The 18,319-nt window shown below is 39.6% G+C and overlaps 1 protein-coding gene across 1 annotated transcript in view; it reads right to left on the bottom strand.

The window, feature by feature from the left end:
* Positions 1-18,319, bottom strand: part of WDPCP (WD repeat containing planar cell polarity effector) — a 249,435-nt gene that overhangs the window by 24,634 nt on the left and 206,482 nt on the right. The window contains exon 15 of the mRNA XM_018555708.1: positions 8,538-8,637. Within this exon, the coding sequence (XP_018411210.1) occupies positions 8,538-8,637 (100 nt within the window). The remainder of the gene's footprint in view (positions 1-8,537; positions 8,638-18,319) is intronic.

Below are 18,319 nucleotides of genomic sequence, written 5' to 3'. Positions count from 1 at the left end.
TATATCTGCCAAGCGTGTGGCCACAATTTTTGACAGGATTTTAGCATCTACATTTAGTAGGGAAATAGGCCTATATGAGCCTGGATCTGTGGGGTCCTTTCCTTCCTTAGGAATGAGTTTAATATACGCTTCTTTTCCAGCTGCCGGATATGGACCTCCCTCCCATCCAGTAACGATTTTAATGTTCTTGTTTTTAAATAAAGGTGTTTTTTGCTGGTAGATCTCATTGAGCTTTGAGCTTGTAATTTGAAAAGTAGATCTCCAGATGAAAAATTGTGGGCAGCCCTGAGCTAGAGAGTTGAGTAACAGCTTGTTTAAAGCTCTTTTGCTGTTTTGTTAAGAATATGTGAATAATGTTAATAGCTTGGGTACAGGTGCTCTTTAAAAATTGATTTTTTTGAGTGAAAAGATAATTCTTGCACCTACCTCACTAGGATTGCACTCTTTACTAAGCTTGGCTATGTTAAATATCAGAGAAAACCACAGACCCGCTCCCGGTTTGTTGTAACAAAGCTGTGTGCTATACATTAATTTCCTATTTTTCCATTAGACCAGGTTTTTTTGTTGCAGGTACACATATACTCTATCTATTTTGGAAAACAACATGGCCATGTGTTACCAAATGATCATTCGCCATTTTCATTTAGAATAAACTGGAACAATGTGGGTTGAAAGCATGTTTCTAAGCATATTTAATATTCTGTGTCTGAACTGGTCACACTTCCTACTAGCCTAATCTCCCATTATAATTTTTGTTTAATCTTCAGTATAATTTCAGACTAATCTTTTAACACAATACATTTCCTTGGGTGAATGAGTTGGGCTTGCTTTTTCAAAACCCAAAACCCTTTTCACTTTAAACAAATAAATACAATAAACGGCATGAATGGGCTTATTAACCTGTTCATTTTGTGTATTTAGTTGAGTGAATTCAAAATGCCCACTGGGGGATGCCCTAGTGGGTAGAAACAACAAAGCTAAATTCCAGAGCTATACTGCCTTTATAATGTACTATTGGGTAGGCAATCCAAGGCGACTGTGGACTGAGATCAGATCTTTCCCATGTCTTTGTACGCATTGTCTCTATAAAGTTGGAAGTAGTGAAGCAGGCTGTGAATCTATAAAGGGACCCACTGGAATTGTGTTCTTCATCAGCTTCCTGCAAGTCAATAAACCTGCAATAATGCCATTGCGCCTTCATCCAAAGGCTTATTGCCTCAGCAAAAGGAACTGAAGAATAGAAGCTGATTAAGCAGGTTACAAACTGAAGGGGTATTGCTCCTTAGATGGCATTCCCTCTTTCTTCTGCGGCCTGAAATGCTTCCTTCATGTTGCTGCTTATTCACATGGAACTTTAAACTGCTGTTTTGGCTGCCAGGTACAACCAAATAGGCTTGAAGGAACAAACTTTAATAACGATAATAATTATGTTGTTTTTATTATAATTACTTATATTGCTTACGTTTTTTTTAAATATTACTTCACGAGTCATGGTGAATAGGTAGGGAATGGGTTATGAACAAACAAACAGTCTCTCAACAATGACAACGTGAATCATGCCATACATTCTAAAGGAGGTATGGTATGAATATCACAGGTTACGCTGCTCCTGAATAGAGGCAGATCTGCTGCCAACATTTTGGTGATGAAAGGCGTAGCTTAACAGCACCTAGGAAGTACATTGAATACTGAATGTGTGGCCTGAGAGTGATGTTTATTAGGCAGTGCATTGTCAGCCTTTGGTGTTAGTAAAAAGGTTAATGGAAAGAGTTAACTGGAGTTTCCCCGCCTTGCAGTGTGGAAATGCTGGGCCAAAAGAGATGGAGCTATCTGCTTTTGGAGAACCACTGCCCTTTGACTGGATGCGGTGAAATGGTAGACATGTGCAGTTTACTTTGGTTGGCTGCTCTGAGAAGTGGAATAACAGAAAGTGAATTTCACTACACACATGAATCTGGGTGGTGGTGCTCTTGTTCATACCTTCATGAGGATACTACTTGCAGGCTGCAGATGTATGAATTACAGGCTGCATTGCCATGGTGATTTTAAGCCTAGAACTACAAGATTACTCTGAGCAATGCAAAACCTCCCCCTCCTACCCGCAGAGCAGTTTAAGCCTGACTTCTGATACTTGCTCCATATACAGTTTCACTGTTGTTAGTCCACATTCTACACTGTTCCAACCATTCTCACAGCAGAGGAGCAATGCAATGTAATGGTTACGGTGGCTGAACCACTGCACCTTGCTCCCCCTAAGCACAAGCAACACATGAACTAAGCTAATTTGTTCAGTACATTACATCTTCCCCACCATTTTGAAGGCCCTTGGTGGAGGTAAGGCTTATACTCAATCAAGTAAGAGTCTGTAAGTCTTCCTGGGAGAAAGGAGAACCAATCCAGGACAGCAGCAGTTGTCAAATGGCATAACTACTTGGGAACCTTGTCATTACATTAACACTGACCTTTGGTACCTAAAAATATATAATGCCTAACTGGCACCCAAAGCTGCCTTCCAAGGCTTTTAGCAGCAGCAACAATTTTAGGAAAGGCACAACAGCTAAATATCAATGCACACTCCAATGAATGTACATTGCTGAATAGAATGGTGCTTGTTGGGGCCTTGCTTTGTTTGGAACATCTTAGTATCTTGCTGTTAATATGGCCCTGAATGATAAGAAATGCAATGGTCTCAGCACATTATTCCTATATTTAGGGAGGTTCCTAATTTTAGGATCTGATTATGTGATGTAGTTGTGGGTGCCACAAAGGGCCTGGAATAACATCTCTGCATCTAGGCCTATTCAGATAAAGGTATGTACTTGCTAAATATGATCTGCTAGCAATCAACCAAAGCCTTCACCCAGTGCACAGCATTTTAATGAAATGTGACTACTATGTTAACCTTTAAAACAAAAACCAACGCTATCCAGCTACAATGAAGGGTTTTAAGGGGTATTTGATTGTACTGATTATAAAACAATGCATGTAATAAAAAAAAAGAATGGGGAGGAAAAGAAAAATAAGGTATGCAAAGAATAAAAAGCCAGCAATTATCTAGAAGTATGTGTTTGTAGATTGCCATTATTAGACTTTTGAAAAGGTGTGTTTGTTTTCAAGGTAATTTAAAAGGTCTCCACAGAAATTACCTAGATTAAAAAAATGCAGATTTAACGGAACAAAAATGCAGAAGATTTATAAATCTCAACATCGCACATCTCACACCTGATGACGCAATGTAACGGGTCTTAACATTCGCAATTTGAAGCTGAAAAGTTGAATTACATTAGAAAATGCATTGGGTCCATTTATTTGGCTTTAACCAACGGTTAACCCAGTACAGCATTATGTTGCTCCCCTAATGATGCAGACCTTGAACAGTTTAAATATTCCAGTGTGAGCTGCGGTGACATTCTTTTAAGCACAGTGGTGAACATTTTTCATAGCTTGCTATGAGATACCAAAACCTTCCTTAGAGATGCCACATGTTCCATTTGTGTGCCAAGTTAATATGCACTCAAAGACTTTGAGATGAATAAACAAGGTAATTCTGGGTTGGGCCAAGTTAGATTAAGGTAAAATAATTGTCAAGCTTTCCTGTCAGCAAAGACAGTTTGTTTTGGCGCAAGACAGCTCAGACTATACAGAAGATGTTTGATGCAGTGCATATGCCAGACGCCTCTTTTGTCCTCAGAATCTTACATAAAGGGATATTGGGATGTATTTGTATAAGAAGACACCTTACTGTACTTTTTTCATGTGTAAATAATATTCTGATTTAACATACATTCTACGTTTAAAGCTCTTAGCTATCTAACTGGGTGGTAGAATAACGACAAAAAGATCTACAAGAAAAAAGACTTGTGCAATGATATTCTATTCATAAACAAAACCTGTTAGGAAAAGCAGAACTCAAATTACAGGCCAGAAATAAAGGATTTTTTTTATTGTTCCTCTATTGACTTTAGATCTGCTTCTGTTTAAACACACCTATACTTATATAGCTGTATACAGGAAATATATATTTTTAAGGGTGCTCATTGTAAGTCTGTGAATGACCCTCAGTACTAAACTCTGGGTTCTAAATCATTCCTTTGCAAAGTATCTGTCTAGCACTATCATATGTATTGCTGTCAAAACTGAACAGAGGTTTTAATCCTTCACCACACTATCCAAAACTAAAAAAAGGTTTGGACTGGACATATACTTTAATGTTACAGAGGGTACAACCTAGCGATATTAGTGAATTCACAAAGGTGACCAGCCTAATTTCACCACACATGCCCAGTTCTTAGAAGGCTATGTATGCATCTGACTAAAACAAGAATTTAATAAAATGCTCAACTGCCAAGTGTTTGCTATGATGTTTAATTAAAAATTGGGCAGGCCAAGCACACAAAATGCATATGCCAGAGGCTGTCATATACGTATATAACCAAAAGCATTCTTATACCATAACAATTAAAGTTAGTTAGATTATAGCTATTAAAGTATGGCACTGAATAACCTTCTAATATGCTGCACATCAAATCAATGGGGTTGATTTACTAAAGGCAAATAGGCTGTTCACTTTGTAAGGGAATTTGCACTTTGCAGGGGAAGTTTACCCTTAGCTGAACATGCTCCAGCCAGAAAATGAAGTGGCCTCTTTCTAATATGCCGCAGCTTCTGATGCAAGCCGTTAGAAACCCCAAGTGTGCAGTAAAATCAGACTAAGAATTTATAGTAGAGAAACGGAGCCTGTACAACCGTGGAAGACTAAGGGTGTGGCTGGAGATCAGCTTTAAAGGAACTGCATAGTGGCTTAGTGGTTAGCTTTTTCTGCCTTGCAACCCTGGGGTCTTCTAAATCCCAGCCAGGACACTGTCTGCATGGTGTTTGCATGTTCTCCCTGAGCTTGCATGGGTTTCCTTCCACACTCCAAATATATGCTTGTAGGTTAATCGGCTCCTGTCTAAATTGGCCCTATTATGTGTATGGGAGATAGATTGTAAGCTCAGGGACTGATGTGAACGTGCAGAATGTAAAGCCCTGTTTAAATTGAGGGCCTGTTATAAAACTGACTTTGTGAATCTCTAGCTAGGTCATTATCAGTCGTGAGGCTCACGTGGCTGCAAATTATTGCACACCTGCCTGTGTGGTTCAACTCTAGGCATCTTTTAGAAAGGTACTCTTGTAAAAAAAATGTAATTGAAGAACTGATATACAGAGGAATACATAATTCACATTATCAAACAATGTCCTTTCCTGCTTGGCGAGCAACCAGAGTTAAAATCGTTATTTTTTAAATAAAAGCGGTATTGTGTAGAGAAAAAAACTGGATCCCCCTGTATTCTATGAGGTATTTATCCCTGCTCACTGTCATGGCTTAAGGAATAAACAGTGAGAAGATTTAGAAAATAGGGAGTGATATATGGATGACATTAGTGATGGTGACATCTTGGTACAAACTATTCTATGCATCAACTATTACAGTGTTTACCAAACTTTCATCAGCTATACATTACTGCTAGACATTTGCGGTGAACACGGGATATGTATGTTATAAATTAATAGCTAAAAGTTGCTATTTTTCAATTATTGTTCATGTTCCAGTTTAAAAAAGATATATTAATTGTAGGCACCTCTGGCAATATTGCCATAATTTACAATGTGGAGGATCTCACTATGTGTACTCACCACCTAAGATTTTCAGCTGGCCATCTGCCAAGCACCCTCTCTTTGGTCCGTGTAAGCTTATATCCTTTTCTAGAGTCTCATTCTCATGCACTTTAACAAGTGGCGAAACACGGTCACCTAATTCACTAAGCTATGTAAAAAAATCACTACATGCTCTACTCCTTTATTAAATCAATCCCATCACAGTAGTCCTCATTTTAAAATACTAACTGACCAGTATAAAAACTGCAAAAAAACATTTATTTGCTTAAGGGGACTGATTGATAAAACATTCACCCAGTGCATTGCTGGGCAAACTCCATTTGCAGGGGAATACTGCAGCTAAATGGAACTGAGGAGCCTTTTTAATTTCCTATGCTCCTCAGCTCTATCTAGTGGAGTGGGATAACGCCATGGAAACATTGTTAGCCCAGCTATACGCTGGGCAAGCGCTTTACACATCAGGCCCTTAGTGACTAATCAGTCTTTATTGTGCAGATAAAAACTAGGCCTTTCTCGAGTGTAGTATGATTTTGAGCATAAGACTATTACATCAGCAATTTACATTTGATAAATAAATCTCAAAATCAATGATTATAAATGGTCTCTGGGAGCAGGACAGAGTGACATAACACACCAGCACAACTAATGACAAAAAAATAAATATAAAATGACAATAAACATTATATATGAGGAGTTATGTTCACAGTTAATCTCTGAGTATATTGAAACAGTTTCCTATTGGTTCTTTTCACTCTGTTCCTCACTTAATGTCCTATCAAAGTATACATAGAATTTTACTAAGTGAGATGTCAATAAAAACAAAACCTCTGTCACAAGGTACCTATTTATTAAATAAAATATCTGACTCATGGATGACTAAATATATTCCTGTTTCTAATTGTTGTTGGATCATGACCAATAAAGTCCAGAAGACCCAGTTAGAACAGAAATAATCCATCAACATTACAATAAGACAGATTCTGGGCAATGAAGGAAGTAGTTATGTTCAATACTAATTTACAGCTATGTTCAATACTAATTTAGTGCTTTCACTTCAGTTTTGGGCTGCCGAAAACTGGTACTTTTGGTAGATAATAGAGAGTTAAACCAGCTCATGGTTTCTTTTGTCTCTCAAAGACTCCAGTGGAAAGAGATCCCAGGTCTTCCAACCTGTTGATCACATTAAGACCCTACTCTCCTACTAGCATTTTTAGTTTATTTTATATAAGGAAAAATGCAACAGTGGGAACACCATAGGTTAGACCGGAACACCTAAAACTCTAAAGTGGTCAAAAAAATAGGAAAACATGGTCTAAGTGGAAAAGTGAATTACAATAAAAACACAAAATAATTGACTGATAATACACCCTCGATAGGCTCATATTTAGTAGCTTCATTTTTGGCAGCAATTACAGCACTGAATCTGTGTGGATATGTCTGTACACTTTGCACATCTGGACACTGCATGTTTTCTCCTTTTCAAAATTGCACCAGCTCTGTTATGTTGCATAGGGATCACACGTGAACAGCCTTTTTTTATGTTCATACACAATTTCTCTATTGCATTGAGATATAGACTCTAACTTGGCCACTGTTGTTTTTAAGTCATTCTAGTGTAGTTTTGGATGCATTAGAGGGGATTCCTCCAGGATTTACCTGCATTCATTTTACTCTACACTCTCAAAAGCCTTTCAGAGACCATGAAAAAGTGCCCAAGCATTCCCATAGCATTTGCCACCACCACTTGCTTAGTGTTTACAATCGATATTGAAAGACTGGAAGGCTGATATATCACTGCTGGTATGGTAAAGCAGAATGAGCTGCTCCACAATGCCTGCAGCCAAAACGCCTGCAAATATGGAGGTCATAGAGGGGCCTGTTTTGTTCAAGTCCAATGTGTTAAGAATATGTACACATTTGAATGTTTATAGTGACGAAAGAGCCGCGGGTTGCCGACCCCTGACATAGGGCCATGAGACATGGCAAAATGAGGTGGCTGCTGTGCGGGCCACATTACAAGGTCCGGCGGGCCGGATTCAGCCTGCGGACCTTGTGTTTGCCACCCCTGCTCTAGCACAACAGCAATAATTCAGTTTATAACCTATTCTGCTATTACTCCTTCATCAGCATGTGGTGGTTAACATTACCAAGTAGCATTTTTGGATGATGATCTATACGCGGATTGCAGTGTGCTTTTATATGTGAGTTTTAGAAGTTTTTGATAAAATATTTTTATGTTATACGGGTTACACTATGGTCCTCTTTTGGTTTCTTTTGAGCTGAACTATAAGGTAGATAAATGGTATATTGCGCCGGACGAGGATTCGGAGGAAGAGACAAGTCCCATATAATACACTGTGACCTAATCTTTGTGAGAGGTCCATGAAAAAAGGTGATGAACATTCTTTTCAGAAAGCTGTAGCACATTGATAAACAGAGGTGGAGAGTTAATGAAAAACAGGATTTTAAAGAGACGGTCTTTGACACTTTTACACTGGAGAAGATGGACACTGGTATGATTGATCAGAGCTTCGGAGGGTTGGTTTTGAGGAGATAACGGAACATTAAAACACTGTTTATATATTAGCACTTTATATATGTTTACGTTGGTGAAATAACGGGACCTGGCCAATCCTAGCATCTGAATGCACAGAATGGAGATGGGTGCCAGGATGATGTAAATTTAGCATGCATACACAGGGGTTACTTCATCAATGGCTACCCAATGGGCAAAGAGAGAAGATGCCAGATGAGGAAAAAGACCAGGAAAAGATGACAGCAAAAGTGGACAGAATAACGAGGGGGAGCACGGAAAGTCTGCCATAATGTGCAAATTTCACTTAAGGAAAGCTGACAAATATGGTTCAGCAACACCTTACCTGTTGCCTGAGATGACTCTTTGCCCACTTTGTGAAGTTAAAGAGAGGCCAACCAATGCTTCACTTACATCCTCCATTCTCTCCACTTGCAGCAAAGATTCTGCACACAAAAATGAAAAAACAGTTGGGTTACCCTGAAAAATGAAATTAGTTTATTGGAATTTATTATTCCCATTATACAAATACATACTGTACATCACAGTGAAAAGACAGGCAAATTGGAAATTGTCCTATAGTAGTATGGATCTAAAATAGGCATTATCTGTGCAAAGTAGGGCAACCTATAATTTCTCTCAATCTTCAATGGTCAATTCTAATTTCAAATCATCATTAATGAGGCTTATGACGCCCGCCATTGTTCAGACATTTAGGTACATTACTGTCTGGGAGGGGTAGTCATTCTAAAGCTTTGAGGTTATAATGCTGATCAAATGTGAGACTTGCTGTATTCTTACAAAATTATGTCATCATGTGCAATAAGAGCTTTCTGGTGGACATGAAAGACAACAGGTAAGTGTACGTGGGCAGCAAGCATATTACTCAGAAGAGGTTCTGAACATATGTGGTACCTTTGAAGTGACACTGTTGCACATTTTGACATTTGAGAAAAGTTCTTCTGAGCATCAAAGTAGATCAATTTCAATGACATGTTTAAACCGCTAAATCTTAGTAATTGGTGCCAATTAATGTGACAGCTTTAACAATTTTTATGAGTCAGCATTCATGCTAAGTGCTAAATCTTCTGAAGGACTCTTAAATTGTATCTATTGAATTTAATCATCTCTTCAGATTTACTATTACCCATCAAAATATTAACTTTTAATTTTTAATATTCTGAGAAACAAAAACTGCACAACAAATAATATATGTTTAACCCCAACAAGAGTAGAGGGGTTTTTACTTAATAATGAGAAACATCTAGCTGAGAAATACTTGCTGAAGGTTGCTGTTGGTGACCTCTCCTTTGGAAAATTGTATTTTTTAGGCAGTGTAAATGATTCTGTAGCTTCAATAAATTATGATTCACTGACCTCAAGCAAGTATGCAGATCGAGATGACTGATTTTACCTTAACAACTCTTGATGCACACTTGTTAAATGGCACATGCTAGTCCACAACACTAAACCATTTACATATTCCTAAAAAGCAGTGGAAGAAACCTAAGGCCCAATGCTGGGCTGTTAAATCCACCCATGCAGTGGGTCCCCTGAGTCGTCGCCCCCCACCCCCTTGCATGGGTTGAATGGTCGTTTGGCTAGGGAAGAAAGGAAAATGTACAAATACTTATTCTTACTCCTTGCTCATGCAGTATTCCTCATCTCCCTGCAACCAGTCCCCTGAAGCTGCTTCACTTTGCTGCCTGGCCAGTTGCAGCTCTCTGATGTCATCAAGTACAATGCAGGACCAGAAATCTTGCTTTGTACAAGTGGACGATGAGGGTCCGGCCACATTTCAGAGAGAAAGAAAGGGGAAGAGACTGCCAGCAGTCAGAGGAGGGTAGATTTAGATAATTATGTGTACCTAATACTTACACCCCTAGACAAATGACATTTTACCCATGATGTGCAGGTTGACCCCACTGCATGGGTAAAGTTATTAACAGCTGGAGTTGGGCTTAGAAACAAGCCATTCCTGACCTCTGCCTCTGCTTGTACTGCAAAGTAATTAACTCTCAAAGATCACAACTAAGGCTCTTTCCGTCCATTTCTAACTGCTTAGAAACACCTTCTGTGTGCTTACATTAGAAGGTTAACAGGCCAAGTTTCTGGTGCAAGCAATAGGAAAAAATAAAATTTCTATGCCTCTGTTGTCAACTTAATTTTTTTTTTATCCATATTGCCTATACCTACAGAGGTGTGTGAGGGCTTGTTTTATAGTGCTTTTACTATAGGTTCTAAATATGTAAATACTTTAGTGTGCATAGTCTGGGCACAGGTTCACTATAAGGGTCCATCATTTAGAAAGTTCTTAAAAATCATCCCAGCAGCAAGCATTTTCACAAGTAGGTTAATAATAGCAGCCTACATACAGTAGATCTCTGTAAAAGCATACTTTAAGCAATTTTATTTCATAAACTGACAAAGTATGTAAAAAATATACTTAAAATGCACTTCTTTCTTTATGGTTTTAGTCTTTATCTATTCCATGAACATATGACACCCATGCAATAATTAACAGTCACATACTTAATGTGCCATTTAACTCTTTAGCTCTCCCATAATCCTTCGCACTAATAGACAAAACCATACCAGTAATGTACTGATACGTTATGAAGGTCTCTTAAGCAATGTTTTCACCCAAGATTCATACATTTCTTATACAATCTTGTGAACATGGTTGAATCTTAAGTGTAAGTTGTGTAAATCTTGGGTCTAAACATTTGTAAATAGACCCCAATATAACAGTGTTCATTATGTAGCAATAACTTACATACTTCATCTTTAAGAAATAACCCTTTCCATAGCTTTGTACTGCAACTGTTATAGATTGCTAACAAACTTTCTCACCATTGCCCTCAGCACCCAATATTGCCTCACCAGTGTCTATATAACATACGACCCCCATACTCCTCTGTTGCAGCTCTTTTTCGATTGTTCATACTAACTTCTGCTGCAGTTCTCCCACACTGTCTACAGTGTTTCCCTGTCCATACTACAGCCAACCGTCTGTTGCACTAAGCACTAAAAACTCTCTGATCGTCTTTGTACTGTACCGTAACCCCAAGCACACTAGCTTCTGAATTGTCACTACATTTTCATTGAGGTGTCCCTAATATTCTGCACTCTCTATTCTCCACAATGTTCTCCTTTCTGTGGTGCATTGTCTCCAACTGCTGTTGCTAGTGTCCTCTTACTGCTACAGCAGACAAAGACTTCTAATTACCAATGTGCAGGAGCCTCCTTAATGCTAAGCCCTGCCTCATGGCACAAACATGTAATGGCTGGTGCAAACAGCTGCCCCACTACTTCAGATGTGACAGTTCATGCAGAAACCATACACTGCTTTATTGCACAGTATGGAATCTACCAAAACACGATGCAGCATTAGACAACTGTTGTGCTGCTATGCCTTGCCTCACTGTCTAATCTCAAAGCCACAAGTTAGTATAAATGATAAATCTCCTGTCCCATTTTCCCCAACAGTCCACAGTCAGTTCCACCATTGCCTTCCCTCCCAACTGTACACAATCAATTCCTTTCTCCACACCTCAGCTACCCTGTTTCCCTGAAAATAAGACCTACCCCGAAAATAAGACCTAGTTTGGTGGTAGCATGTGAGGGGGAACTTGCAGGAGAGATGGTATCAGCCTGCAGGGACAAACTGTATTAAGGGGATGACAGGTGACTCCCTCCAGACTTCACCAACTGCTGTCCCCCTGAAGACACTGCTTAATGTAATAGTACCGTACCGTACTGTAATGTGTACCGGTAAATGGTACCGTACTTTACCACGCTGTCCACTGTCTGATGTCCCCACTGCTGCACCTCTGGTACCTCTGTCCCTGGTGGCAAAGGAAGCCGGCGCTGTAGAAAGCAAGGCTGCGGCAGCGGAGGGAGCAGAGTAGCATTAGCCGATATTCCTCTATAGCGCCAGTTACTGTGACAGGCAGAATGATACCAGATAACTTTGGATTGTTGTACATTTTGTTGCGCATTAAAAAAAAAAAAAGACATCCCCTGAAAATAAGACCTAGTGTGTTTTTTGGGGGCAAAAAAAATATAAGACAGTGTCTTATTTTCGGGGAAACACGGTACAATCAGCTTCCATTCTGCCTTCCCTATGTTCTGCCCACTATCAGTTTCTGCTCTTTCTCCCCTAGCCATGATCAGCCTGCCTTCAGCTTCTCCTTGCAACATAATTTCTCCTCACCTCATCCCCATGACAGGCAGCTGTTCTGCATCCTCCTCTTATGATACACATAAGCTGGTGCTCCTTTCACCCTCCACTCCATTGGTCCATAATCAGCTTCCAATCAACCCCCTTTATTCTCTATGCTCCATAAGCTGCTGCTCTGACTCTTCTTTAACACCCCTTAAATTACAGTCAGATCCCCTATGCCTCCCCTGTCACCCCTCTGTTTCACAGTCAGTTTCTGCTTGCCTCCATTCTTTCCTCCTCGGTGCATCATCAGCACCAGTTCTACCTCACCTCCTGATGTTCCACACTCAATTATCTGTAATTATTCCTCATCCCCCTCCCCAGGATCAGCTTCAGCTCTGTCTCTCCTGTACCATGGTCAGCTACCATTCCATTCCTGCTTCTCCCAAGGCTTAATATCAGCTGCAATTGAGATAGCACACTTGACCAAACAATACATGTCCAGTTTACATATTTTGTAACGGGGTAGGCACGCATACCAGTCTGTCAGCGATCATCCAGAGGCCCAAAAGCCATTTAGCCTAAATTATTACACACAGTCACTAGATTGTAATTAATCTACAGTTATAGAAATACAATGAAGAGTTAGAACAGCATTGCACTAATCTAGTATAGCACTTAGGAACAGAAGAAACACCATAGATGTGATATGAAGGTAGATGATTCCACAGCGAGGCAATTAGTCTTGTTATGTTAGGTGGCAGATCCCTTTAGTATGTGTAGGTCATTTAAGTCATGGCTCCTCCAGAGTGAGTGTATGTGTGTGTGTCAGGTCCTCCAATTTATATAGGTGGAAAATCCTCCTGTTAATGAAGGTAATAGATCCTCCAGTGTGTAGATTTTTGGGTCCTCCACTGTGCACAGGTAACGGATTTCCTAAAGAATATATAAGTGGCAGGTCAGTGTGTATGTTTTAAAAGGTCCTCCAATATAGGAGTCCAGGAATCCACCAGTGGGGTGGATGACTTTTCCTCCAGGGTGTGTGTTGGTGGTGGGTCTTGTGATCTGTTTATGTGATAGTTTATACTATGATCACTGTCTTCTAAATAACTGCGCAAACAGTAGAAAAATGCCCCAATCTGTGACTAATGACAATTACATAACTTTTAACATGCTTTACAAACACCCACTTACATCCATTTTTTTTCTGAATGAGATAATCACAGGAGGAATGCACAAAATATATGTAATCAAAATTAAACAGGAAGCTGAAAGACAATTAAAACAGTGGAAGTGAGTGAGTGGGCTGTGTGCTTTACACAAAGGATGCAAATCTAACTAGAGCAGACTACGGAAATAATCAATGCATCTCCTAATGTAATGATTTTGATAATTGCATAATGTAACACATGAACAAGTCTGAATGCATTTGGTAAAAAAGATAAAGAAATAATTATTACTAGGTCTACTGCCCATTTACATGATTTTAATCTTATTCATTTATTTAAAAAAAAAACCTTGCAATTTGTGTTTTGCAAAGCGGTGAATCAAAGCGCATCATTCTTTTCTTCGAAAATCTGGATAAACTGCGCAGAAAAGACACATACAGCTCCTTTGCAGCGGTAACATGGAGAGACGTAATCAAAAGGATTGAAATATGCAAACTACATTAATTGAAAAGTAACAAAGCAGACGGCATTTTAATGTGAACAAAGATGCCAACAAGAATTAGATGATTGTCAACCAATCTAGCTAAATTTGGTTGGCTCTGGAAACTGTTGTCTATGGCATTCTGTGACTTTTGAAGACACCCCTTGTTAAAGGATAAGTGCAGTTTAAGACAAAGTGCACTTATCCTTTAGGCCCCTTTAGGGTGACATCACTGCTCCCTCACTTTCTGTGCACAGATGAATACTTAGCAAGTTCCAAAGGGCCCGACCTCCGTTTTTTGTTTACGTCCCATGGCAGACGTCTTCATCTCCTGGTTGCACCTACGCAGTACATCCCCACCGACTTCTATGGGGGTCGTCTTCTGCCGTCTCTCAGCTGGGAGACAAGCCCCATAGAAGTAGGTTAGCAGCCTTATATTAACTTGCCACACCACCAGCTAAAAGGAAGCCTCAATACTGTTGACCAATGCTGGTGATCCAACCCTGTCCCAGTAAATACTTTCAGAGCCCTTCCTAAATTGGGGTGATTATGTACAAACAAAGTTGTCTAATACTTCACTCCTAGTCCACCTATTTACATTGCAGATCCCCTATCCCATACAATTGCTATGCACCATATTGCTAAAGTGGCATAAAGTGTATGGGATGAAGAATCTGGAACTTCCAGTAACAAGATACACGCTGCCCAGCTTCCTAATTGGCTGGGAAGCCGTCTCCATGCTCCGACGAGGAAGCATGGAGCCGGCTTCCCGGGCAAACAGGAAGCTGAGCGGCATGCAATGACTCGCCGCCTAGCTTCCTGATTGGTCAGGAAGCTGGCCAATCAGGAAGCCAGGCGACGAGTCTTTACCCACCCCCTGGCTTCCTGATTGGCCAGAGAGCCAGCTCCATGCTTCCTCATAACCTGGTGATGAGGTAACATGGATCCGGCCTTTCTGGCCAATCAGGAAGCCGGGCGCTGTGTAATGACTCGCCGCCCGACTTCCTGATTGGTCGGAAAGCTGGCCAATCAGTAAGCCAGGCGGTGAGTCATTAACCCCCCCCCCCCCGGCTTCCTGATTGGCCATAAAGCCGGCTCCATGCATGGAGCATGGAGAAGGCTTCCTGACTAATCGAGAATCTGGAAAGCGAGTCACTACATGGGACTTCCACTATCGGTATTCAGTATCGGCGAGTACCAGGGAGAAAAAATATTGCTACTCCTACTTGATACCAAAAAAAAACAAAACAGTATTGGTGCATCCCTAGTTAAAATGGATGCAAACAACTATAGGTGCGATAGTGTTATGATTACCTAGGAGCTGGGAGGCAGTGTGTGCTCACATAACCGATGGAGCAGCAACTGCCAGTCCAGAAAACAATCAGCTATGATTTTAATCTCCAAAGGTCATCCTTACACAAATCAAGTACATCTAAAAGAGAGGGGCAAATATAAATATTCCATATTTAAGCCTACACAGTTATAAATTAAATAATAATTTAAAGTTAAATATTGCATATATTGCAAATATTGAGTGTTGCATTAGCTTTGTGGTTACTATTCTCTAAGAAACTGTTGTTAAAAAAAATTGACACAAAGGAAACCTTATTAAGAGATATTGGGTATCACAAAATCAGTACAATCAGAATATGAATTACCTTCATAAGAAACTTTAATATCCACATACGAGAATATACTAATTACACTTCTAAAATGTTTGCACTGTGGCCTCAATAGGCTTTCCTGTGGTTGCACATTCATTGCGGCATTTTTCAAACTTGCTGTTGCATAAAACACATGCTCACTACGTTATATTCACTGTGGCACCAAAATCCTTATATTGTTTCATTTTTTGCATTCTTACTGTGGTATATTCATTATAGCATTATTACAGTATGCTATTTACTGTGACAACAATTGCATTCCTACTATGATGCTGAAGAGAATTCTCACTGACACTAATTGGCATTCATTTCAGCATGATCTAATTAATTTAATTAGCCGTAAAGTACTTCTTTGAAGAATGTGAATTCAATGGAATTCAGTCTACATTTAGTCACCAAGGTATTTCAGTATGATGACAAAAAATAAATAAAAATAACTGGCATGGATACATAGGAAAATATTTTTAGTGAAAGATAACTGCTATATACTATATATAAACGATAATCTTAACAACCCCTTGAGGCCTAAAATGACCCTATCAGGTTACAAAAGAATCCTACTTAAAGTCCCCTGCAAGAGCTCATATTTTCATCTCTTTGGTGGCCTGTCTCTGCTGCCTTTCCTCCATTCTAACGTTGCAGCCTCTGTAAGACTCTTTGGCATTTGACACTTCCAGGAGGGTCAAATGCCTGAGTCACCCATTGCGTGCAGTGGCTCCATCCATCTTCCCCTATGTCCTACTGAGTCCTGAGACACGGGAATCCAATACACCTGAAAGTGTTGAATGTCAATGTGAAGAAAATAGGTCACCAGCACTCCATAAGTTAAAATGAATGAGTCCTTTTAATGGACAATGATGTCACAGAAATCCAACATGAGCCGACGTTTCGGGGCCACACAGGGTCCCTTCTTCAAGGCAAGAGATGTGCGGTCACATCTCTTGCCTTGAAGAAGGGACCCTGTGTGGCCCCGAAACGTCGGCTCATGTTGGATTTCTGTGACATCATTGTCCATTAAAAGGACTCATTCATTTTAACTTATGGAGTGCTGGTGACCTATTTTCTTCAATCTTGTGTTTTGCACGGTGCCATCCGTGAAGTTACTTCGAGCACCATTTATTTGATTGTTGGCCGGGACTGCTGAAAGGTGTGCGGAGGGCACCTCCACCAATTGCATTTGAATGTCAATGTGTCTAACAGAGGCTGCGGTGCTGAAACGGAAAGAAGACATGGACAGCTTAGGAACTGAGTATAAGCATCAGGATTTTTTGTAACCTGACATAGTCGCTTTATGCTGCCTACATACTTCAGATGGACAGCCATGTATACACAATCTGGCTTCCAAACAAATGAGGCCTATGTGAATGTGCATGATGCTCCTTATGTTAAAGAAGGAAAGTGGTAGCACTCTGCAGACATCCACAATATTGGGCTATGGAAAAAAACCATAATGATTGTCTTAGAAAATCCAGCTAGCCAGCCAATTGACATTTCCCCAGGAAGGCTCGGACAGGGAATCTCAGTCAGGGTCAAAAAGTGTCTACAAACATAAGACTAGATAGAACAAATTATAGTTCTCCTATGTGTGTAGTCACCTTAACAGAGGCAAGCAATGTGCAAAGTGTGCACAGAAGTGATAACAACAGAAAAATATGCCAGAGCTGAATAAATAGGCAACTGTGGACTTATGGAATATTATAGAATTCCCAGAAAACACTACATTTTAAAAGAAAACTAATCACCGTTAATGTACATTAGATAAATATGTTTTGTTTTGGAAAATATTTACTTGCGAACGATAAACAATCCTGTGTTTCCTGAACAGTTGAAATGCAAATATTTCAGTTGGTTTTCATTTGTGTAAACTAATAAATGATTTATGTAACCTTTTGTTATATATTGTGCAATTAAGTTTGGGCTTATTCACTCTGGCAAGACAAAGTGCAAATGTAATGTGCTAAGTGCGAAAACACAACTAAATATCCTCTCTCTTGTCTCTCTTAGTCATAGCACTAACCCATTTATTCTCATTTATTTCATCTCAAATATAATTTATCAGATAGAAAAAAAATCCAGATAACATCATAAGGAAATATAAATAACTTCCATGACTAAATTTTACATAAAATGTAACTCTTAGGGGTTGATGCATTCAAATTTGGTAACCTTCGGTCTTGTAATAATCATTCCACATCACAGGCTAATAGGGCTTGATACATTACAAGTCAGAAAATAAAAAATTACATGCAATGTTGAGCGATAATTACAAATGGTACTTAACCCACATCTGAGTTTATTGTTAATTTGTAAGCGAAACCAGGCATAAAATTAATCAAATGCAGTAGCATTTGCCATGCTAACACTTATACTTTGTTCTTACAGGATTTCATTTTTTTATTTAAAACAAAATGGGGTGCACTTACACTGCTTTCCTGAAATACCAGTCCAGCACTGGCACTGGCTAATACCCCCAGAAAAAGATGCCGACAACTCCATGGGCTCCTTGCTTTGCTAGTATCAGTCAATATGCCCCTTCAAAAGGGTAAGTTAAAAAAGGAGGTTTATCCTGGTGCTGACTGGAACTAGGCTCTTACAAATGGTGTCCCATGAAGGTGGTGCGGGTAATGGGGGGGGGGGGGGGAAATGGCA

Source organism: Nanorana parkeri, unplaced genomic scaffold (genome assembly GCF_000935625.1).
Source record: "Nanorana parkeri isolate BGI_ZX_2015 unplaced genomic scaffold, ASM93562v1 scaffold11, whole genome shotgun sequence".
Taxonomy (NCBI): Eukaryota; Metazoa; Chordata; class Amphibia; order Anura; family Dicroglossidae; genus Nanorana; species Nanorana parkeri.
The sequence above is the reverse complement of the archived record's forward strand: the minus strand, read 5'-3'. Positions and strand labels throughout refer to the sequence as shown.